General features: G+C 36.2%; 1 protein-coding gene across 50 annotated transcripts in view; it reads right to left on the bottom strand.

Moving 5' to 3' along the window:
• The window catches only part of Ptprd (protein tyrosine phosphatase receptor type D), a 2,343,620-nt gene that overhangs the window by 124,424 nt on the left and 2,201,620 nt on the right, over positions 1 to 17,576 (bottom strand). For 31 of the 50 annotated variants that reach the window (XM_045148487.1, XM_045148550.1, XM_045148541.1 and 28 more), the window contains 2 exons: positions 8,205 to 8,246; positions 7,605 to 7,702 (listed from right to left, as the gene is read on the bottom strand). In XM_045148487.1, coding sequence (XP_045004422.1) covers positions 7,605 to 7,702; positions 8,205 to 8,246 — 140 coding nt within the window. The remainder of the gene's footprint in view (positions 1 to 7,604; positions 7,703 to 8,204; positions 8,247 to 17,576) is intronic. The other 19 variants (XM_045148570.1, XM_045148565.1, XM_045148545.1 and 16 more) reach the window with 1 other exon arrangement.

Consider the following 17,576-nt stretch of genomic DNA (forward strand, 5'->3'; position numbering starts at 1 on the left):
CTTAATTTAATTCATTACTCATCAAGGTAACAACACACCTTACTCTGTTACCAGTTTTACTAAAATGTTACTAAGAATTTACTTTATTCCACATATGGATGGTAAGCACACTACTATAAAACCCAAAGCATAGGACATCAATGTCTAGAAAGTTTCCTAGAAGAGCCCCATCATCATCACTCAGACAGGAGATGTAAGAACACAAGGACATTTTTAGTCCACAAGGAGATAAGTAGCAAAAGGGACCTATGTGCTGAGATTACAGATCCCTGTCTCCACAGGCCACAAACAGAGAAATTGGGTCTCAGCGTTGCAATGGAAGCAAAAATAGGCAAAAGATATTTTGTTGTTCTGTGTTTCAAAGGGGTTTGCAGGCTGGAGAGATGGCTTAGCAGTTAAGTGCTTGCCTGTGAAGTGTAAGGACCCAAGTTCTAGGCTTGATTCCCCAGGACCCATATTAGCCAGATGCACATGGAGTTCCTTTGCAATGGATGAAGGCCCTGGCATGCCCATTCTCTCTCTCTTTCTGCCTCTTTCCCTCTCTGTCTGTCGCTCTCAGATAAATAAATAAATAAAATTAAACAAAAATATAAAAAATCGGGCTGGAGAGATGGCTTAGTGGTTAAGCGCTTGCCTGTGAAGCCTAAGGACCCCAGTTCGAGGCTCGGTTCCCCAGGTCCCACGTTAGCCAGATGCACAAGGGGCACACGCGTCTGGAGTTCGTTTGCAGAGGCTGGAAGCCCTGGCGCGCCCATTCCTTCTCTCTCCCTCTATCTGTCTTTCTCTCTGTGTCTGTCACTCTCAAATAAATAAATAAATAAATTAAAAATAAAATAAAATTAAAAAAAAATATATAAAAAACCTTAAAAAAATTTAAAAAGTGGATTGCTACTTCAGAGCCCTATATTGGGAATATACTAACTATATACATACATACATACACGCACACACACACACACACACACACACACACACACACACACATATATATATATATTAGAATGTTCCTAAATTAGAACATGTGATATAGGAGGATATTTCTAAGAGCAACTGACTCTTGAGAGCCAAACTGGGAGCCAGTTTCGTCTCTTCCCCATATTGGAGAACACCTCCGCAGTGAGTACTGGAATGCCCATGTATTAGGCAACTTGAACAATGGGGTGAAGCAAAGTCAGCTACTCAACAGTACATGGAATCTTACTATTTGAATAAAGAGACCTGTATCTATAGTAAAGAGGATATGGCATCTCTGTCATTCACTGCTTAATTTACAAAGAACAGTTACAGCTACACATAGAACCAAGGTCACGTGTTCTTCATGTGGTTGCTTTTGTAATTTTGTAACTTGAATATATCCTAAACAAAGAATCATTTCATAATACCCTATTGCAGAACTCCTGGTTATCCATGGTTTTTCTCTGGGATATACATGATAAGTTCATTTTCTAAAAAATAACTTTATAAGTGTGCTCTGATTTCTCACCATAACCTGAAAAAAACATTTTAAACATAGAATTGATTAAATTTCAAAATAACTTTTCAGTCTGACAAGAGGAAAAATTTCCTGAGTGAAGGTATGACAGGAACTTAATATTCACTTTTTAACATTTTATATATGATTAGTGCTTTAAAAAATAAGTTAATAGGGGCTGGAGAGATGGCTTAGTGATTAAGGCACTTGCTTGCAAAGCCAAAGGACCCATGTTCACTTCCCCAGGACCCATGTAAGCCAGATGCCATAAGGGAGCACACACATCTGGAGTTCGTTTGCAGTGTCTGGGGCCCCTGGCATGCCCATTCTCTCTCTCCTTCTGCCTATTATTCTCACTCTCTCTCAAATAAATAAATAAAAATAAAATATTAAAATATAAATTAATAGGGCTGGAGAGATGGCATATAGTTTAAGACACTTGCCAGCAAAACCAAAGGACCCAGGTTCAATTACCAAATACCCATATAAGCCAGATGCACAAAGTGGCACATGCTTCTGGAGCTCATTTGCAGTGGCCAGGGGCTTTGGCGCACCCATTTTCTCTCTATTTGCATGCCTCTCTTTTTTCAAATAAATACAATAAAATATGTAAAAAAAAAGGAAGTTAATATACTCACCTTATTTTACTAGCTTACTTCTATCAGAAGATTCTGTTTTGTAACTAACATTTATGGAGCCCCTTATAATATGCACACACATATACATATGTACATATATTCCCTAATTCCTAGACCAATATAATTCAGGCTTATACAATCAAGGAAGGCTACAACCATTCATATTGTTCAAGTCAAAATGCAAATCTATTTTCTTTTTTTTAAATTAATTAATTTTTTTATTTGAGAGTGATAGACACAGAGAGAAAGATAGATAAAAAGAGATAGAGAATGGGTGCGCCAGGGCTTCCAGCCTCTGCAAACGAACTCCAGACGTGTGCGCCCCCTTATGCATCTGGCTAACATGGGACCTGGGGAACCGAGCCTCGAACCGGGGTCCTTAGGCTTCACAGGCAAGCGCTTAACCGCTAAGCCATCTCTCCAGCCCGCAAATCTATTTTCAATTCACTGCCCTCCAGTCCACCATCAAAGCATTTCAACCTCAACTTTGACACTGTTGAGCACAGCTCTGGGAGTGCCTTTCAATTATTAACCCTACTCATGGGTTCAATTTCATATCATTCAGTTCTCCACCTCAGAACTTGAAACTGTCATGGCACCATGGCATGTCTCCATAGCACTGCTCTTACTTTTTAAGACATTACAGTATCTTGTTTTTAGCTCAGTAGATTTGGGATTAAAAAAAAAAAATCTGAAATCTCTAACATGTTCTCAGTTGACACCAGTGCTACTGATATGACTATGGAAGTATCAGAACATTCTTTGATTGGGTGTCTTTATGCTTGCCCTTGACAAAATGTTCTTTTGCCTTTTCTTCTTAGCCCCACTAAGAATACCCTTTCTCTCCAATACTTTCCTGCTTTTCCACTCTACTCTGACCTTTACTGATATCTCTTTAGCTCTTAAGATTCTTTTAGTAGTGTTATACATTTTTGTCCTTATGCATGTTTTGATCATCTTAGAAGTGCATTCTCTTACATTTTTTATTTCTTGCTTAGCACTTAGCATAGTACTATTCTTTAGAAATGGGGAGGATAGTTATTGGTTCATCTTTCTGATGACCTTTAATGGAAATGTTCTTCTGTCTAATCCAAGGAAGGAACTAGTCTCATATAAGTAGATGGTGAATAGTACCCTCCCCCCACAAAAAAAGTGAGTTAAAGTTCACAGTTTGTCCTGTAGCATTTGGAATTTTATTAACAATACAAATGTAGTTTCTGCTACTTTTTGGGGTAGACATAAATTAAAGTAGTATTTAAGTCATATTTTCTGTGTGTGTATAAACAAATTGGTTGGTCTATCAGGCAGAAAGAATGAAGCTAGTCCAGAGAAGTAAAAGGATGATAGTCCCAAGGCAGAAGTCATGAAAACAGTTCAAGCTCTGGAAGTCAGTGTTGACATATCCCTGTACTAGAAGCCTCTGCTTCTCCAATAATCCAATCATTCTTATATTTATTTTTCACTAAATTCTATAGCCATAGTTGCCAATAATCAATATAATCCAAATAGAGAGAGAGAGAGAAAGTAATGGCTGTGATAATACCAATCAGCTAAATCTCAAATGTATAGCAAATATACTATTCCATTTGTCATTAGAAGAAAGAGTAAAAAGAAGACCTTTTCTCCATTTCTCTGGTATATCTTAAATGTAAGGTGGCATAATGTTCTGCTAGGTTTATTTCCATCCTTTATTGCAATATTATGAAGTCCAAAACAGAAGGACAACATAAATCTGTTTGGCTTTGAATGGTAGTGGCCATCCACAAAAGATGTATTAATAAATCTTTTGAAGATAACAATAAAAATACTTCTAAAAAATGAAGATGGGTATTGTGCTCTATAACACATAACCCCAAATTAATGACATTGCTATAAATGAAGTTGTCAACTGAACTTGAATCAAGGTAAATTAAATACTTTTTTTTAAAAAAATGGAGGTTCTTAGGTATCATGGTTGACTAACTGACCTATCATGTCTGGAATTGAGACAAAGGTGTGACAGGGTCTTGCTGTATCAGCTATATTTGGCTTCATCTCACTATGTAATTCAGCTGGCCTTGAACTTGCAAAACTCTTGTGCCTTTCATGTGCTTTGAATATAGGCATGTAACATCATGAGAGCCATCACCAACAACATTTTTTTTTAATTTACTTATTTGAGAGAGGCATATAGATAGATAGAGAGAGAGTGAGAGAGAGAGAGAGAGAGAGACAGAGAGAAAGAGAAAGTATGATTGTACCAGGACCTCCAGCCACTGCAACAGAACTCCAGATACATGTCCATCTTGTGCATCTGGCTTATGGGTATAGTAGGAAAATGAACCTGGGTCCCTAGACTTTCAAGGGAAACACCTTAACTGCTAAGCCATCTCTCAAGCCTGATGCCCAAGATTTTGTTTGGCAAAAATGGCACATATTTTCTGCTTCGTTCTTAAGTTTTTCCAACCTAAGCCTTCCATGGTCATATGAGCATTGATGGAAGGTTTTATTCATTGCATACCAAATGCATTCTTCAAATTGTGGCTATTCAAGTTCCAGTAGGACTCTTCAGTCTTCTTATAAGAAAATGAAAACCCAAAGTATTTATGGTGTCATTCAGAGATGGGGTTACACTAATTTCTTGGGCTCTGTCTTCTAGCTGTCATTGAATGCAGTAATGGGATCCAATTGCTTTTATTTTACTAAAGGAGGTCTCTCTTATGATCTAATTATACCATGCTACAGTCTGACCTGCTTCCTCCTATTCTGACTTCAGGTTCACTGCAAACAACTTTAATGTCTTTAACCTCTGTTTTAGTCTTCAAATCAGAACAACAAATTTAACTTTATTTGTCCTAAGTGCTGTCCGTAAATAGCAATTTATAGCGATTATGCCAAAATGATGAGGTGGTTAAAGTGATATGAGTTCTTTTTCCTTTATTTTCTTCACTGAAAACCATATAAAGTCCACTTAAATTTATATGGAAGTCGATAAGAAAAATTTCCCCAAAGTGTTGCTCTAAAATATTACATAGAGTCTTTAATCTTATTATCACAGCTGAGCACAAAACTTAAATAACTCCTTCATGGCTGTTCAGGCAGAGTAGAGTCAATTCATGCCCAGGGAGCTTTAATCACAGATCACCATCAAGATAAACTGTAAAGACTCTGTGGGTTATCATGCCAATGGCTAAGGCTACTGGGGAGTTGTTAATGTAAGCGTTGTCAGCATGCAACTCATAGCTGCTCTCAAGGAGTGCTTCTGATCTAATGGCTAAATGAGATCATTAAAGTCACTTTCTATGTAACATTACTTGAGAAAGTCTACATTTAAATGAGGCTAACTATATTATTCAATGGATACAACTGAAAGTGTTTGATTCATGCAAATATTACTGTAAGTGGTTTCAAGCTACTTTGGTAAAGAGCGAATTAGTAGCTTACTAACCAGTTGGGCTATCATACTTTTAATTTCTTTTTGGCCTATGACATCTTATAATTACTGATAAAGTATGAAAGCAGAGCTATAAATAAATGTTGTGCAGCAAAATAATTAAGAACCATAATGATGAAAATAAAGAGCAGATAGGAGTGTGGGAGATACTAGAATCATCACAATGACAATAAAGAACCATGGGTAGTATGGAAGGATCTAGTTGATGAGAGCTGACTGACTCTTGAGTAGCAGTTTATGTTGCCCCAGGTGGCATGGCTCATTTTTATTGTTATTTTCAGTAAAACAATTTGCATCCTCAAGCCCCAACCTATAAGCTACTGCAACTGTTATAAAGACTTTGGCAGAATTTAAAAAGAGATGTAACAATTTGAATTAAGAAGAAATAAGCAGGACTTTTAAGAAAACAAGCAAACTCTAATCCAACATGAATTTCCTCAGATATTTGATGCAGAATAAAGGAAAATATAATCTAATCAATACACAAGGACAAAATAATTTTCTGTTCTCTCAGAGTTGACAAAAATGTTGGGGTATGCAAATTAAAATTAAGAGTTAAGGGCAACCATTGACAGAGTGCAGATTTTTAGAAAAACATTATTTTTTAAAATTAATTATGGGAATACATAGTATGGATATATCATATGTTGGTACCATACTTTCCCTCATGTCTGCCTCCATTCTGATGGGGGCCCTCATTGGTGTTACAGGTTTTTCCTTGAGGTTGTGGGTTAGGTATTGTGGGAGTTTTTTCTTTTTTTAATATCTAGTGTAATGATCAGAAATAGAACTAGCAGTCTGGATGAGGTGGCACAAGTCTGTGACCTCTGCTACTCGGACAGTTCAGGTGGGTATTTTCTAGATTGTGGACTGCTAAAAATAAAATTTGTGAGGCTAATGCAAAATTGAAAAGAAAAAATAAACAACTAGGGACAGCTCAGCCATAGAGTACTTGTTCAGCTTGTATGAGACCCTAGGTTCAATCCCCAGTACTGCACCCCCAAATTTGATTTTAAGAAGTTCAGAAGGCTGTGCAGATAATTATGCTGCCATAGACATTGTGGCTCCGTGTTCTCTCACATGAAGTTTCTTTTGGCTTTTATCCCTTGTTGTTAGGCCTCTTTTCCGAGGTTTTCACTACATTTGATAGGGTAGAAAGTTAGATCTGGTATAAAGGGAAAAACCATCTTGTGCAAGTCAATTTGAGGCTGGTAAACAAAGACCAAAGGAAAGAGCAAGGATAGTATTTAAGAAATCTCATTAGATAAACCAGTGGAAATATTTATGGTAGATTTCGGGCTGCTCTAGAAGCCCTCAACCTTTTATTGTTCGAAACAATAACAATGACAGTCTAATTGTCAGTAATTCATGAACTAGTTTTATGTTGATTCTGGTTGCTTTAGGAAAGCAAAAAAAATCCAGTTTTGTAGCATTTTGTCTAATAATTGCCACATTATGCACACAAACACACACTCAAACAGCTTCACCGAGAGCAGGAGTTCACACCAAATCTTTACAGATTTTGGTGTTTTAAGATACTATTTAGTTCACTATGCCTTCTGAAATAAGCAACATTCTGGCAATATAGCATGAGTGTTGTTTTACACTGAAGAGTGCAATAATGTATAGGAATCAATAACAGTAAGTATTTGGGCCATAGAAAACAAAGTACTAAGTACTATACTTCTAAGAAATATACTTCTGACAATATCATTTTCAGTGAAGATTCTCACTATGAGCCAATTTATTTGCATCTGTTTTGAATACTCAAAAGTAAATTGATTCAAAACATCTTATGAGCTTAAATTTTTCAAAAGATAAATTAATATTAAACTTATATTGACTATATATATAATTGCATAACATATAAATATATGTTAATATAATTAATACTAAAATGCAGCTATTATATTGATTATAAAATATTATAAGTTGTTAATTCATAGATGTTTATATGAATTCAGATTCAGACTTAAATGACAAGTACTGGTGTTCATTTTCAAGTCAAAAAGCACAGGAAGGCATATCTTGGAAATACTATTAACCATAAACAGTGTATTACCTCATATTCCTGGGAAAACTTCAGGTTGTCATTTGCTTTCAACCTTTCAATGTGATCTGCAAGTTCCAAGATAGGTATTGGAGGATGGCTAGCCATACCTATAATAAAAGGAAAAAAGATCACATTTGAAAAGATATGAAAATAGTGTTAGCTTTTCCAAAACACAGAGAATATTGTAGTTAGAAATGACCTGAAAACGCGTGAGTAATAAAGATGTTGTAGGTGAGGAAGCAGGCAGATAGTTAGGTTACTCAAAGCAGGACATGCTCTAGAGAGATGAATGTTGTAGCCAAATAGAAAAGACACCAAGCACAATCCCAAACTAACATTCCTAGTGTAAGAGAAAGTGTTACTGTGCTATGAATCGATGAGGTTAGCTAGCAGAGAAAACTGAGTCAAGTTTGATGTCAGCTTCTGCTTTGAGTAATTACTGTTATGTCATTTCAAACTCCTTCTCCTGCACTGTGTGAAATGGAAATTGTGTGGAATTAAATGGTGTAAAGTGAACTAAGGAAACAGAGTGAGGAAGGCCTTAAGGGGAAAGAAGAGAAGCTTGATAGGAAACATAAAGTGACTTATGCATAATCAAAGAAAACTAACTTGAAGAATGAAGGTTACCAGGGTAACCGGAATCATCTGAACCTGCAAAGGAAATGATGGTGTAAATAAAATAAAATAGAACAAATTTGTTTAAAAAATGATATGGATAGCCTGATATACTTCTGAAATGGACTAATAAAAATACTGCACTTTTATTTTTGCAGGATTCACCATACATTGTGACTAGACAAAAATCACTTTAGTATTTCACAAACCTGTAAGGTGACTGACATTCACATGCAAACATGGATAGAAAGAATGACATGCACCACAGCTCACTGACAGTAATCACTGACAACACACCAGACACAAAACTGAACTGCAAAAATGTTTCCACTAGTAGCAGATTGTAGAGGTTGGGGTTGCAGCATTTGACTAGACATTTATAAAGGCCACACTAACTACTTCATGGTATTCTGCCCCAGGTCCCATTATTCAACCCCCAGAAAACCTACAATCTACTGCAGGTGTAAACATCTTTGTCCATTAATAAGAAATGGATTCAGTACAATGAGGACATGGTGAAAAGACAAAGATAAAATGAATAGAAAAAGAAAGAAAGCAGAGAGGGGGCTGAGACATCTTAGTTCAGTCTGCCAGCTGAAGACATGCTAATTTAATCTATTTTGCTACAAATAATCTGTTGTTATTTTTGATGAACCCCGTGTCTTTCTGATGTTTTCTACATATTCACTTAATTTGCATTGTTTCATTCAGATTAATTTTGCAAATGCATCCAGAGAGAGAATTGCTGACTCAGCTCTGAAGAGAAACAAATTCCAGCTGGTTGGAGAAATCTGAACTAGCATGTCGCCAGGGAAGCATTTGAAGTAGAAAAATGAGGAGGGAGGAGCTCAAACTGGAAGCCACAGTGACATTTGCTGCCACTGCAACTCTTTGGAAGAACTGGGCTGGGGAAGGGTGATCATAAAGTCAACGTGACATGTGACTGCCTTATGAGCAGTTTAGAAATAGTGCCTTTGTTTAAAGTTACCTACTAAGTTCCTTTATCGCAAATATCAAATTAGCAATGATTCTGGTGAATTAAGTCAAAAGCTACACTGCACAGTCCTATGCATGGTGATGATTTAATATTCCTGGCTGTGGGTGTCTACTTCCAGTCAGTTAAAATCTTTGTACGGACCCAACAGATATGAGTTGTTGAGAAATAGAAACTGATGGTGATATGCATTTGAATCCAAATTTTCAAAACCTTTCTGAAAATTTTCTACATATAAGTTAGAATTAATCATTAGACAGTCTGTGGAGGGGGTGGGTAGGTGACAGTGACCTGATAATTGAAGTGATCTTATCCAGATGAGGCACTCCCCAGAGAAAAGAATGGAATACAATGGCACAAGAGACTTTAGGCTTATCTGGAAATGAGGATGGGCTGATGTGGACAATATTACAGTGCTTTAACAGAGAAAATAACAGAGACAAAGATGTTTAGACCTTTTCGAGCGAATCGTGGGAGAGAGTTATTATCATATATGGACTGAGTGGTGGTTTGGCTAGAGAGGGAGGACACAGAGCCAATCAGGGAGGCGTAGGGGACTGAATTACTGCTCAAAGCTGCAAAAGTAAGCCAGTAGGAGATGGGAAAAGTATTAGTATAACAGCAGGAGAAGACCATAATAAACAACAAAAGACTCAATCAACATATTTACTTCCAGCACTCACTGGCAAGAGGTCTCAAGGTACTACTTTAGGAGCCAGTTACAGAGAAATCCAAGCAAATCTGTATTCTCTTTTAAAATCTGAATATATATCATATTGATACTACAAAGATACAACAGCATTAAAGAATCAGTACTCAAGACTTGACAGTAGGTATCATATTTTATCCAATTCCTAGTATTATGCAAAGTAGCAGAAAGACTGCTTCATAGAAAACAATGAGTTTGTGGGAACTGAATGGAATAAGAAAGGAGTACAGGTCCAGACTGGACATGAGGTGTGCTCTGGTTTGCTATCAATTAATAGAGACACATTACTTATAATTAATCACCTCAGTGTCTTCATTAGTGAAAGTGTGGAGTGACTCCCTTCTTTACACCTCTCATTTCCGCCACACATGGGCAGGAGTCTGGAATGGAGGAAAGTCTTTTGGGAGAGGGTTATATGAAAGACTTCTAAAAGATACTGCAGCTTTTCTATGAGTAGTAGAAGACATTTTTTATAAAATGGATAACTATTATGCAACTGAATTTTCTACTATTTACATTTTTAATGATATTTTCTTTAGCTAACCTTTATCTAAAAACGTATACTGTTCACAATGATGTTAGCTGGTGTATTTGAAAAGGCTAGGGCTAGAGAGATCACTCAGCAGTTAAGGGACCTGCCTACAAATCCTAACAACCCAGATTCAGTTCTCCAGCACCCATGTAAAGCCAGATGCACAAAGTGGCACATGTATCTGGGGTTCATTTACAGTTAGAATTTGTGGCTAGATGCCCTGGCATGACCATTGTCTCTGTCTTTCTCTCTCTCTCTCTCTCTCCCTCTCTCTCTCTCTCTCTCTCTCTATCTCTCTCTTTGTACGTGTCTTTCTCTTATTGCAAATAAATCAATAAATGAATAAATATTTTTTAAAGGCTGAATGTCAAAACTTTAACCTAAATAAAAACCTTTGATAAAATCATTTTAACTTGAATCTCTTTACATCATACCAAATAATAATCACCAAGGATTCATTTCAAAATAATTTCTCAGAATCTCTTCCATTGCCCAATGTTGAAAAAATTATAGGCTATAATCAAGTGTGTTATATTCTTGATGAAGAAACAGACACCAAGAAAACTATGAATAGAAAGCTGATCTCTCTGTAGGATCTTCTCATTCTTTGTCTGGGAATCTGGCCATTATATACAATCCAGAAGAAAGCATTTGTTTATTAGATGGTCAATATTTTCCTGCTTGAATCAGAGTTGCTTTAAAATTCTTTATTGCAGGCTGCACATTAGACAATTATTGCAAAATCTCTGAGTGAGAAAGCCAGACAAGGCATTTCAAAGTTCCCTAGTAATAGTTCTTGAACATATGGGAATTCATGATGAAGGCAAGGTGAAGTATGTCATTACATTTATTACATTTTATACTTCAAAAATCACATCAAGATTTATAAGAATGAAATATACTTTTTCCTGATGGTATCTTGGATTCCCTTATTAGCAAGAAGAACATGTTTAAGCTTCTCATTAGCCACAGAGAACTGGAAGTACAGCTAACAACCAATGAGGACTTGCTACAAATATACAACACAGATGTAATTTAAAGGCACAAGCTGAAGATGAGCAGTTTTCATACATAATCAACATTAAAAGTGACAGTTGCAGTCACTGTAATCTCTCTGACATAGGTTGAAGAAAAAAAAACTTGAAGGCTTTTCAACACAGTAAGTAATTGGTATAATTTTATAGCAGTTTCGTGACAAGAAGCAAAAATGATTTAAAGTTATATCACTTCAACTGAGATACATATTAAAGATAATATTCCTGAGGTTTCATCCAATAAAAGAGGACTCTGAAGTCTAGAATGTAAACCAACTTGGTTCTATTAGGCTGCAGTGTGATGCTATTTGGTGTATTTGTTCAGCTCCATGTCCAGAAAGATAGTTACTATCCTCTGGAGTAGGGATAGGGGCAGGCTCCAAAGGCTGAGGGGACCAGGATGGTATAGTCAAATTGCTAGGTAATGTATATTAACCTCTTTAACAAAGAAATGAATTGTCCCCATTTCCTCACAAGAAACATACTTCTAGGGCCATTTTTGGTTCCTCCACTTTTTACTTCCCAGTAAAGAGAAGCACACTCATATTATATGAAAAGTAAGATAAGCAGAGGCTTAGTCTTAGTGATGTCCATCTTCAGGACATTCAGGACAGTGGAGTACTGTGAGGCCAGAGAAGGAAAGGTACTCTGCTGTGTCCCTTGCTATGCCAAGTGGGAATGCAGGGCCAATGGAGGTGATGTCTCAGACAACAAAACAACCAGATTATCATGTGATGACTCTTTGTTTTTTAACTCAGACACAAAGTTTTCTTGATGCCCAGGTGGATGATAAAGATAAGAGCTTTACAGTTTAAAATTGGTCAGAAAAATTGTGAGTTCTGTTTAAAAGCCCAAGATCTTCCTCTCATATTTGTGTGAATAAAAAAAAAAAATCAAAGAATGGCCAGGTATGGTGGTGTATACCTTTAATCCCAGCACTTGGGAGGCTGAGATAGGAGGATCATTTAAGTACAAGGTCAGCCTGAGACTACATAGTGAATTCCAGGTCATCCAGTGCTAGAGTGAGACCCTACATTGAAAGAAACAAAAAAAATCAAGAATGCTGAGAGGAACTGAACACATGCTTATATACAGATGTTGACATAGACATAAATCTGGGCTATAATACTGTCTGGACTAAAACCATCCTCAGCTAAAGAAAATGTGTTGAAGAACTCGGTTTGTTTTTAGGATTAGAGGCAAGTAAAGATTGCCCAGACATACATCTGCGTTTTCCAGTTACTTCTTTTGAAAACACTAAGTTTTCATGAAAACATGATCTCAGTAAGGTCAAAATATTAAAAATTGCAGTGAATTTTGGCAGGAATATAGAAAAAAAACACTTAGTAGTACTATTGTTATTTAAACATTCTACTCTATTGTAATAAGACATCTAGCTTATACTTCAAATGGCAAGATTATTCATAGAGAAAAGTTCATCAAATATAGGCTGAGAATTCCTACTTCAAAATCCTAGACTGAAAATATTCTAATAGTCAGGATTTTTGGTATGATGTCAAAGTGGAAACTCCTACACCTAACCTTAGTATGACCAATGGCAATCAAAACACTGGCATACTAACTATTGTGTAAATATTTTTCTAGATATATGAGATGTATATGAAACATATGCATACATACATATATTTAGATTTGGCTTCCCACACCCAGATATTATCTATACCTTTTATCTATCTCTCTCTCTCCCCCTATCTATCTATCTATCTATCTATCTATCTATCTATCTATCTATCCATCCATCCATCCATCTATCTATCATCTATCTATGTTTCATCTATCTATCGCTATATATATCTACATCTATATATGAATGACTTAAATTCTCATAAAAGGGTTTTGTGGTAAGGCACTTGCCTAGCATGTGTAAGGCCCTTGGTTTAAACCCTAGTATCACAACACAGATATACACAAACACACAACCACAGAGATGATATTTTTATTCATTATAAAATCATGCCAAATGCCTATGGTGCCTACTAAGGTCTTTGAATTAGGTGTCCTTCATAAACTCATTTTCTCTCAAAGCTATATCCCTAGGTGATGTCAATTTGGGAATTGGAGCCTTGCTGGAAGATGTGTGTTGCTGAGAATGGGTTTATTTATGGGTGCTATAGACAACTTCACTTGCCAGTGTTTGGCACACTCTTCTCCTGTTGTTATCTTCTTGATATTGGCCAGGAAGTGATGTCCAGCTTTTGCTTATGCCATTGTTTTCCAATGCTATCATGGAGCTTTCCCTTGAGTCTGTAAGCCAAAATAAACCCTTTCCTCTTACAAGCTGCTTTATATGGTGTGCTTTGTGCCAGCAATGCAAATTAACTGCAACAATGCCCAAATCCGAAAATAAAACCAAACCAAACCCTTAAATATAAAATATTTTGGTACCATACATTTTGAATAAAGAATACCTAACTGACTTTATTTATTTGCATAGATTTTTAATTTTTTTGCATTAAGTGCCAAGAGGTACTTTACAATTTCGCTAAGCCTTTGAGGCCACTAATAATTATGGTACAGTTGCAGATAATTTTTATATTTATATTCTCTTTTGTTTTTTTCATTCCAGAAAATGGCTATCAAAGCTAGGGAACAGCTTGTATTTATGGTCCAATGAGAAGTTCAATGAGCTTCTCAAAAGTGTATGTGTGTCTGCAGTCATATAAATTCAGTTCATTAGAGAATTCCATATTCAACATTATACATGACATGGAATATCTGGAATGAAGTACAATTGCTCTCCTATGCTTCTACTTTGTTTGCACAGCCATGATAAGTTAGAGATAAAGGTAGCTTTGACTTATAAGGCATAATTGCTTCTGGGAACAAAACTGACATTTTGACTTGATTCATGTTTAGTGTCATTGTTAATAAACTATTCTCTGAGAATGTTTCTCAGGTAAGTGTGAAATTTTATTTTAAAGGTGAGACTTGAAAATGTAGAATTAGAACATGTTCCTTTATATCAAAATAGACCATTTCGATGCAACAAATCAGGAATTTCACATTATAAAATACAAAGAAGATATCTAGTGTTCTTCATGTAGGTTGTACTCTACACTTACTATGGAGATTTAAGAAAGTACATATGAAGATGGATTTTATTAGTGCTTATCCAGTTACTAGCACCACCAGATCAGGGAGTTGTGGCAGAGCCTTCAAAACCCCCTTGGATGACTTGCAGACAGTTAACTGCTGATGTCACAATTTCTGATATGTTAACTTCTGATGAGTTTGATTTTGGTTTTTACAGCTCATCAATCACCCACCATCCATGTATGCTTTCGTGAAAAGTGTATTAAGGTCACCCACAGAATGCAAACGAGGACTTTACATTGTGACATCTGATCATGAGTTCCTCATTCTCTCTTTAGCGAAGGTGTGGAGAAGCTCTTCCTTTTGTTTGGAGGTCTGTGGCAAGAGGGGTGAGAGGGGCAGCAGAAACTGCTGGCAACACACAGCACAGCAGAGGTCACAGTAGTGGGTGCACACCTCATAGTACTAGTTACACTGCCTCTTATTATCTGTTTTAGGACTTCAAAGACAGTCCATGTGTCTGAAACACTAACCTTCTAAATTTGCCCTGGTGGGAGGAAATAGAAATAGGAACACATATCTATAATTTCTTGGGTTTTTATGTATTACTATCTTGTGACAAACTAACACACTGAATAATTCTGTCACATGTTACAAGCCATAGGCCATAAAGACTAAACTATCAGGAAAGGATTTTTGTAGTATTCCCAAAAATCTATAATAGGCAGTTCTACCAAAATGGTAAATATGACACCGTGGGTACCTGCTCTTATATTCCACATACCTAGCATGTGGAAAGACCTACAATGTTACATAAAGATCCGTAAGACTAGGAAACAGTCACAAGGAACAGGAAAATGGGCTAATATATTTTGAAGTCTGTGGAACAGAATGTAATCAATACCTCCAACTGTCTAAAGAGACAAAAGTCTACATCAGTTATAGCTGCATATGACTGTAATCTCAATGCTGGGAAGCTGGAAACAAATTGATTCCTGAGGCTCACTGGCCAGTCAGTATAGTCTGACCAGTGAGCTCTATCTAGGTCAATGAGAGAAACCATATGAAAGAAGATGGACAGAGTTCCTTGGTTACCCCTGAGGTTGTCCTCTGGCCTCTTTACACATGTATACACCTGCATATACATGAACACATACACATATGCCACGTATTAAAAAAGATCTTAAATTCAAAGGTTAATCATGATTCTTTCTTTTTTTTTTTTTTTTTTTTTTTTGTTTTTTTGAGGTAGGGTCTCACTCTAGCCCAGGCTGACCTGGAATTCACTATGGAGTCTCAGGGTGGCCTCAAACTCATGGCGATCCTCCTACCTCTGCCTCCCAAGTGCTGGGATTAAAGGCATGCGCCACCACGCCCGGCTCATGATTCTCTTTTGAAATAGCCTTTATTTCTTTGCTCTTATAAAACCATTCAAACATGCAAATAAATTATATATATAGCTGTTAACCAGATTATTTTTTGAAATCATCTTCTAAAATATATATGCTACTAAAAGTATATATGTATGTGTATACACACACACACACATATGTATGTATATATATGGTATTTTATAGTTATAAACAAGATATGTGAGTTGACTAATATAAACTAATATTTAAAAAAAACAAACCAATATTCAGGCTAAAGAGATGGCTTAATGGGTGCATGCCTGTGAAGCCTAAGGACCCAGGTTTGATACTCCAGGTCCCATGTAAGCCAGATGCACATGATGGTACATGCATCTGGAATTTATTTGCAGTGGCAAGAGGCCCTGGTGTGCCCATTATCACTCTCTCTCTCTCCATTTTTCTCTTTCTCCCTCTCTGTCTTTAATAAAAAAATAAAAAGATAAAATCTAAAAAAAAAAAAAATCCTTCAAATGCATGCTAATGGGCATGGTTCACGTTGTTCTAAAGCACAAGCTATCTGCCAGACATCCCTAAAGCTGAAGAGGAGTGATAAAGGTTTATTTTCAAGATTTATTAAATAAGTGAATATTTCCTTTCTCCTCCCACAGATTATATAGATTTGTAAAAATTGACTAGTAGTTAATAATTGCAACAAAATTTTCTACTGCATTTCCTTTCTCCTTTACTAATTTTCCCTTGAGGCAGAATTCTGTTACCTAAGGTAATAAGACTAATATTAACTCTGTGATATCGATCAATATACCTATATATTTAGGTTTAATTTTAATTTTAAGAAGTTTTTAGTTATATTAAAAATAGCTCTTTAACTGTTTGCTCTACACTCATTCTAACTAATTCTGTATACAAATAATAAAGAAATTATTGATGTAAGATATTATTCTCAGAAGAGGTTAAGTAGCCCATATTCTCCAAAATATAACAAAGCATCATTCTGTTGCCTAAACTAGATATAATCATTAGTAAAAGTTTAATGTTGAAGACCTTTTGAGAGCCTGGGCCTTGTTAGCTTCTCTGATACTTGTGCATAACCTTTTGCTATCAAAGAGACTAGATTATAGTTCAAAGTTTTACAAGTGTGCTAAAACAATAAGTTTCCTCATCCCTCCCTAACCTGACAAGGATAGTTATACTGAACATACGTCTTCTCTCTCTTTAATTTGCACTTTAGCTTAGCAATAGCACACCAAATTCTGGTTGGCTCCTGATCAAATGTGTTTGTGGTATGGTTTAATTGTCAGAACACTTTCATGTGATAATTGGAACATTGGACAAACTTGAAAAAAATTACTTTTCCACTATAGACTTTGTAACAAGAATAAAGAACTTAAAATATAAATTTAATTTTCATTCAAAATATTTTTTTAATTTAATTTTTATTTATTTGAGAGAGAGAGAGATTGGGGGAAAGAGAGAGAGAGAGAAAGAGAGAGAGAGAGAGAGAGAGAGAGAGAGAGAGAGAGAGAGAGAGAGAAAGAGGAGAGAATGGCTGTGCCAGGACCTTTGGCTACTGCAAACAAACTCCAGGTATATGTACCCCCTTGTACATCTGGCCTGTGTGGGTCCTGAAGAATCAAAGCTGGGTCCTTTGGCTTTGTAGTCAGGTGCTTTAA

Source organism: Jaculus jaculus, chromosome 1 (genome assembly GCF_020740685.1).
Source record: "Jaculus jaculus isolate mJacJac1 chromosome 1, mJacJac1.mat.Y.cur, whole genome shotgun sequence".
NCBI lineage: Eukaryota > Metazoa > Chordata > Mammalia > Rodentia > Dipodidae > Jaculus > Jaculus jaculus.